At 41.3% G+C, this 7,184-nt stretch overlaps 2 protein-coding genes across 9 annotated transcripts in view; both read left to right on the top strand.

Annotated features, from left to right (window-relative positions):
* Window positions 1–135: 135 nt before the first annotated feature.
* Window positions 136–2,946, top strand: LOC115583926 (beta-crystallin B3-like). The gene is made up of 6 exons (XM_030421179.1): window positions 136–485; window positions 844–925; window positions 1,037–1,152; window positions 1,262–1,394; window positions 2,217–2,359; window positions 2,473–2,946. Exons 1-6 carry the CDS (start codon window positions 196–198, stop codon window positions 2,795–2,797), a joined length of 1,089 nt encoding a protein of 362 aa, XP_030277039.1. The 5' UTR covers window positions 136–195; the 3' UTR covers window positions 2,798–2,946.
* A 1,345-nt stretch (window positions 2,947–4,291) lies between these two features.
* Window positions 4,292–7,184, top strand: part of cita (citron rho-interacting serine/threonine kinase a) — a 41,091-nt gene continuing 38,198 nt past the window's right edge. For 7 of the 8 annotated variants that reach the window (XM_030419712.1, XM_030419710.1, XM_030419713.1 and 4 more), the window contains exons 1-5: window positions 4,292–4,417; window positions 4,685–4,807; window positions 4,949–5,090; window positions 5,526–5,701; window positions 6,902–7,003. In XM_030419712.1, coding sequence (XP_030275572.1) covers window positions 4,706–4,807; window positions 4,949–5,090; window positions 5,526–5,701; window positions 6,902–7,003 — 522 coding nt within the window. In that variant the 5' untranslated portion in view covers window positions 4,292–4,417; window positions 4,685–4,705. Of the gene's footprint in view, window positions 4,418–4,684; window positions 4,808–4,948; window positions 5,091–5,525; window positions 5,702–6,901; window positions 7,004–7,184 lie in introns of those variants that run through there. The other variant, XM_030419706.1, reaches the window with a different exon arrangement.

The raw sequence follows: 7,184 nt of genomic DNA, 5'->3' as shown, positions 1-7,184 counted from the left end.
ATGAGCAACCACGTTGGCTGCAGCTGTTTGGACGCTGGATGAGGAGAAAGGTAAAGAAACAGGTAGAAGACAGGAAGCTGGAGAGCAAGATAGCTGGGTGGGGCCAATACTGCTGAGTGAGACTGATCTCTGTTCATTCTCTTGGCAGGCAGTCAGTGCGTGTGCCCACTATAGGATCATGGTCAGGATGGCAGCATGGGCAGAGCTGGGCAGCGTTTGCCAGTGTGCCAGGGACAGAGGGGCAAGCCTATTGAGAAGCAGTGTGATGGACACAATGGGTGCGACAGACTTGCTGCATCAACAGGCTTTTTGCTGCTGTGGCCAGAAATAAACCATAAATACCCCCACTGGCCTCAACCGACCGCTCGCCAGGCCTCCACACCCACACACACCCTCACACTGAGACAGACAGGAAAGAGAGAAAAGAAAGAGAAAAGACGGAGAGCGTGGCTTGTACGTGGTGCAGTGAAGCACAAGCCATCCAGGTAAAAACAAAAGATGAAGATCCTCCCTCTCTCCGACGGGCCTTCCTCTTTAACTCTCTCCCTGTCCCCTCTTCTATCTGCATCCAAGTGCTCGCTTCTTAAGTAGCCTTTTGTGCATCATTAGTGCGTTATTCTTACATATACAATTGACAGGATTTGAGTGACAAACAAGTTTAAGTCTGCAGATGTTTTGCTGATATATGAGATTTGTGAACAAAGATTATAACCAAGCAGTTGAAAAGAGGACATTTTTATCCTACCAGTGAGCTTATTTAAAATGTTTCTTTCAAATAGTTAAAAAATCTCTCTAATGTTGTCACTTATGCCACTTAAATAAAGTAATTGCTGTGCTTTGTAGAGAGAAAATGACAGAACAGCAGGGAAACCCAGACCAACTGCCTGCAGACAAGGGCCAAGGAGGGGCTGGAGCCACATATAAGGTACCCAATTGAAGTGTATGTGTGTGTTGAAATAAGCCAGAAATGGAATGAAGTGTGATTCTTTGCAACGGCGGAGATCAAACATCATCCAGCTCTCCACCTGTCTTGCAGTTGGCAGTTTTTGAGTACGAGAACTTCCGTGGAAAGAAGGTGGAGCTGTCTGGCGAATGTAAAGATGCGTTTGAGAAGACACAGAGAATCGGCTCAGTCATTGTGGAGTCTGGACCGTGAGTAATCCCTTTGTTTTGTTTTTTAAACTGCTCTGCGTACTTTCTTCTAGTTGTTTGACCTTGTTTGCACGTTTCTGTGTAATGCCTTTTCTCTGTGTACCCTCAGATGGGTGGGGTTTGAGCGTCCAGGCTATGCAGGAGAGCAGTTTGTGTTAGAGAAAGGAGAGTATCCTCGGTGGAGCGCCTGGACCAACTGCCAGAGTTTCTACAGCCTCTGCTCATTCAGGCCTCTGAAAGTGGTCAGTATAACCGGTGCAACATTCAGTGATGGAAGAAATATTTAGGTCCATTAGTTAAGTAGAAGTACTAAAACCACACAGTGAAATTACTCCACTACAAGAGAAAGTCCTGCATTTAAAATCTATATGTAAGTATTATCAGCAAAATGTACTTAAAGTACTTATAATGTATACTGAATACTATAATATTATACTTTATATCATATCACTGAATCATTATTATTCACACAATAATGTTTATGTGGTGTTTTACTGCTGCAGATGTTTATGGTTAAGCTCATTTTAACTTCTTTATATGCTGTTGGGTAGTTTGATCCACTGCAGTGCAAATTGCATTTTGTAAGATAATACTGTGTGTGTGTGTGTGCGTGTGTGTGGTGTCACCGTCATGTGAGAAGCAGGTATCTTCAGGTTTTCCTTGCGACGATGCGTTACTTGACCCAATCCAAGAGGGTTTTTTTCATAGTTTATTTATCTATAAGTAGGAACATTTTCTCAACCCATATAGAAACACTTGATCCTTCATTTCATCGCATTCAACATCAACACATTTGGAGAACGATGGTTTTCACTGGACAGGATTCTGAAAAGTAACTAAAGCTGTCAGACAAATGTTGCGGTGAAAAGTACAATATTAGCCCCGTAATGCAGTGGAGTATAAAGTAAACATAAATTGGAAATTCTTAAGTTAGCTACAAGTTGAGTTCAGTTCAGTTTTTACTGAATAACAGTACTTGAGTAAATGTACTTTTTACTTAACTACTGGTAACATTAGCAGGGGTAACTTACTGTCATGCTCAGATCTGTTGTTTGTCTCTGCAGGACAGCGCTGATCATAAATTCCACCTGTTTGAGAACGCAGGCTATGAAGGTAGAAAGATGGAGATTGTCGACGATGATGTCCCCAGTCTGTGGGCTTATGGTTTCCAAGACCGTGTGGCCAGTGCTAAAGTTATCAATGGAACGTAAGCTGCAACCTCCCGAGTGATTTTGTTTTTTAAAGAAGAATTCTTATTCTTACTATGTCATCATTATGTCCCAGAAATGCTGTACACTACTCTTTCTCTCCCCTCTGAAGGTGGGTGGGATATATGTATCCAGGCTACAGAGGGCGCCAGTATGTGTTTGAGCAGGGAGAATTCAAGCACTGGAACGACTGGGGAGCCACTGCACCTCAGATCCAGTCCGTCCGACGTGTGCGGGACATGCAGTGGCACAAGAGAGGGTGCTATATTGCCCCAGCCCCTGCCCCTGCCCCTGCCCCAGCCCCTGCCCCTGGCCCCACACCTCCCAATCCCAATCCCACTCCCAATCCTACTCCAAATCCCAATCCCAACCCCAACCCTACACCCAACCCTAATCCTGCTCCCAACCCCAAATCTCAAACTCAACCCCAGCCTTAAACCCAACACCTCCAGCACGTCCTACACCAACTGGGGCAAGCTGAAGGCAGCTTGCCAGTCCCTGATCGCTACACTATGCCCCCTGTTAGCCTAGAATATCTGACTAAGCAAGTTCGGAAAACTGGAACTGACAACAATGAAACATGTAAATCTGTTGGAAATAAAGGTTTTGGTCCTGATTTTGGTTATGTGTAAATTATTGCATGTGCATAAAGAAATATTAGGGATGTGCTTTGTTGAGAGTATTCTTAAGATTGCAAGGTGGTTTATGAGGCTTATAAGGAGTAACAGTGATAGTTTAGACTGGGATACAGCATTAAAAGATTGTGGTAATTATGCTTAAAGGGGCACTCCTTTTTAGGCATAATGGTCAGTTTAGGAACAGTACAAAAATTGTAGGACTGGGAAGGGCTCTGAATTTGCTATTTAGTGTCATCCAAAAAGCGAGGTCCTGTGTTAGATCTTGGCTGCAAATGTTTTGATACATTCAATTTAAAGTGGATTTGCATCACAGTGCTGACTGAAGGCAATTCCAACATGGCATCATCAGTTATGGGGCACTTTAGTTTGTTCATAATCCTTTTTCTGAAAGATCTATGCTATGCTATCTATTTTTGAGAAGTTCCCCTACTGCTTTAAAAATGTGTTAACTGAACCTTGTCTGAATAATTAGGGTTGAATGGACAAGGTCAACAAACTTGACATATTAAGCTGAATCAACAACTTTCATAGATCGAAACATTTTAGAAGAGAGTGAAAGAAGCCCACCAGAGATATTCAGTCAGTAATAACTAATAAGATCTACTTGAATTGTGTTTTTCGAAACAGACATTAGCTGCCTGTTTGATGTTGATGTGGAAAAATAAAGCTCCGACACAGATGGAATTGAACTTCTGCATTCAAAACACACCTTCATGATCCATACTAAGCTGTGGGCGCATGCAAAATAATCTTCTTGATGTAACTACTTGATCTCTTTAATAGATGATAAATCTTGTAAGGGGAGGCTGACGTAAAACAGACTATTAGGTAAGCAAAAGAAAATACTACATGACCCTCCCCTGATCTCCCAAAAAACCCTACAAAATTACAATACTCCCCTTTTTTCAAATACAGTATAAAATTGGTTAGAGAAGGTATTTAAAATCATTAGCAGCTATATCTACCATATTATTAGTATTTCTTTTAATATTACTGTATGATGATAATTTTCAGCGTATGATGTTTTCAAATATCAAAAATACCTTTCTTCTGTGAGAGGGTCTTTCATTCTTGAGGGGAGCAACAGGGACAGTGCAGGGTGACAAATCAGTCATTGGTTTACAACAACAGCTGCGCCCGCCCATAAAACTCCAGTATTCCAATCAAACGCCACCTTCATTCAACAGCAAGCGATTCAACAGCAGTCATTGGGTTAAAACAATAGCTGGACCCGCCCAGAAAATACCAGCCAACCAATCAGACCCCGCCCTCATTCAGCAGGCTCTAGAGGTGGGCAGAGAACGCGCAAAATTTGAAAGTTGACCGGAAACAACGTTGGCCGAGAGGAAAACAGTGTGCTCTGTAGCACGTCAATGTTTCTGTGTGTATTAAAAGTCTAGTTACCTGCATGGCAGTCTGGTGAGTGATGTTATACCGTACTGTTTTGTCTCTGTAAATATATCCGAACGATACTCATGCGTGTCGCATTAACGTTTTGACTGTTGGCGAAGTTTGGCAATGCTAGCCAACGTTAACTTAGCATGCTAACGGGACGCTTTGTTGACATCTGTTGACAGATTATTTCCTTGGTCTTGCTTGAACCGCATACTACCGTCGTGAATGTCATTAACAAGCTAACGCATTACATTTAAGTAAACATCGACCTACTCTGTTTAATTTGCTCAGGTTATCTGTTGTCAAGAAGCCATGTTGAAGTTCAAATATGTGAGTCAGGGAAGCCTGAAAACGCTGCCATCCTCCACGGAGCCCATCACCAGCCGCAGCTCACGACTCAATCAGGTGTTTCAGGTAAAGCAATGTGTCCCTTAGCTGTCCCAATTCTGCCAACAGTATATATGCATCGCCCTAAATACTTTGTACAGTTCGAAATCAGCAATATTAACTGTCAGTAGCTGACTTCCTTTTCCTGTGTTTATGTATTGTCCTCAGGGCCGAGTCAGCCTGTGTGGGCAGCAGGGAGGATGCACTGTAGGACGGGAAGAGCTTCTGGAGGCGCTGCTGCTTCTGTACCAAGAGTGTACCTCCCCAGAACTTATGAAGATACATCATGTGGCAAACTTTGTCAAGAAGTGTAAGCATATAATTTGCACATGTGTAAAATTTCTTTGTTTGATATTTGTAGCCAGTCCAATATTTTCTCCAACACATTGGCTTTTTTCTCTATTTAGTTCTGCTTTAAAGCACACCTATTTATGTTTATAAACCTCCATTTTGCAGTTGCTGTTTTTCATACCATGATGCTCTTATTCTGTTTCTAGTTTGCAGTTTTTACGTCATAATATCATATCATCCCAAAAAGAGATCACTAAAATCTGATTCCACAATCAGCAAATACAGTCCACAGAACCAGTATTGGCATGGTGATATCAAGACCAGCCAGATTTTTGAAGAACTTATTTAATAACTGTACCAGCATGTAACGATATGTGTAGTTGTTTCACCTCATTCCTCAGAGACTATAGGTATAAAACATCTATGTGTTTCTTCTGTGTGTCTTCTGAAACAGTTTCTGAAGTGGTCTCTGAGCTGCAGGACCTGCAGCCTTGTCTTAATGATTTTGAAGTGCGTGCAGTGGTGGGTCGCGGCCACTTCGCCGAAGTCCAAGTGGTCAGGGAGAAGGCCACTGGGAATGTCTGTGCCCTGAAAGTCATGGACAAGACAGTGTTACGCACTCAAGAAAATGTAAGATTCATATTGAGTCAAAATACTGTAACAGTAAAATATAGAAAATACATTTTAGAAAGGTCATTGCCATTTTTTATTGTATTAATGTTGTGGCTTTTCCACATTATAGGTCCTCTATACAGATGACATTGTTATATGTGACAGTAGGAAAAACACGGGAGAAAATAATAGATTAAAGGACTGCTGAATTCAATTTAGTGGCTTCAGTTTCACGGTCCTGGAACTCTGCTTGCTGGCTCACTGTCACATTGTCATGGCTTACTTGGACATGAAGCCATTGTTAATGTTGTTAGTAACACCTGTGATTTTCCTGCTGTGACAAATCAAAATGTCTGCGGTGGCCTATTTTTTCTGAGCATTTCTTTCAACCCCCTGTCAAAAGCTGAAGCTGGGCTCAGTTGCTGTAGGAGTTATGATTTGGGAATTGTAAAGGTTCAGAATTGACTTTAGACACATTTCATATAACCATGACATGGACATTCATATGAACAAAGGATTTTGAAAAATATATATATAATATTGACAATGTCAAATACTGACCACAAAACTGTGCTGCTTATCACCAAATAAACATGAATGATAATGAGAAAGTAGTCAAGAAGAAAAGCATCTGCACAACTTCACTTGTAGGACACATAAAAGTGTTATGCAAGTGTTGTGATTTTAATTTTTGTATTCATTTTTTTTGTGTATCAGCCTACTTGGTGTCCCAAAGTTGCAGTCTGTAAAAGGCCCACTGGAGGGTGTTGTAGGGTTAAATACAACAGAGCAAATGTGGGTACATTATTCCACAGCTGTGCACTCTGGCATGTGACTAATAGAGCAGATCTGAGTCAGAATAGTACATGAGCTGCGACATGATTCTTGAGTGAGCAATACAATGAGCAACTTGTCTGAACAAGAAATGTTTTGCTCATGCCACCTGTAATTACTTAACATAATTCTAAATGGCAACCCATCTAGCAACCTGAACTGAAACCAGGAAAGGAGAGCAGCAGTCTTTATCATCCAACTGTGTAATATGTGCATTAAGGTATCCTATGATTTAACTGAATAATCCTACAAGTTTAGAATACATTTAAACCGCATTAAAGTGCTCAAGATTGTAGCCTGGTGTATGGCTGATGTATTAATCATAGTAACAATTGCAGCTTTGCTATTGGCTGCTCATGCATATCCTTTTCAATTCTTCTCAAGGTGGTTTTTCATGAGGAGGAGCGAAGGATCCTGGCTCTGAACAGCAGTCCCTGGCTCCCACAGCTTCTCCATGCCTTCCAGGATAAAGAACATGTCTACCTGGTGAGGCTGCAGGTTTTTTCTCTGATTGTGAGGGTGGAAAAAAAATCACTATTTTACATACATATGTCCTCAACAGAAGAATCTCGCTTTTGAATACTTTCAAAGAATACTTTGATTTTGGGTGTCTACACAAAAATGTTTACATGCAATCAAGTTAAAAAACACACATTATTTTTCTCAT

This window comes from Sparus aurata, chromosome 6, assembly GCF_900880675.1.
Source record: "Sparus aurata chromosome 6, fSpaAur1.1, whole genome shotgun sequence".
NCBI lineage: Eukaryota > Metazoa > Chordata > Actinopteri > Spariformes > Sparidae > Sparus > Sparus aurata.
The sequence above is the reverse complement of the archived record's forward strand: the minus strand, read 5'-3'. Positions and strand labels throughout refer to the sequence as shown.

What these genes read in the sequence shown, in the direction of transcription:
- LOC115583926 (XM_030421179.1), top strand. Translation starts at nt 196, where the DNA reads ATGGGCAGAGCTGGGCAGCGTTTGCCAGTGTGCCAGGGACAGAGGGGC. An exon ending in GGGCTGGAGCCACATATAAG is followed by an intron (nt 926 to 1,036) that starts GTACCCAATTGA and finishes CCTGTCTTGCAG; the next exon opens with TTGGCAGTTTTTGAGTACGA. An exon ending in GCTAAAGTTATCAATGGAAC is followed by an intron (nt 2,360 to 2,472) that starts GTAAGCTGCAAC and finishes TCCCCTCTGAAG; the next exon opens with GTGGGTGGGATATATGTATC.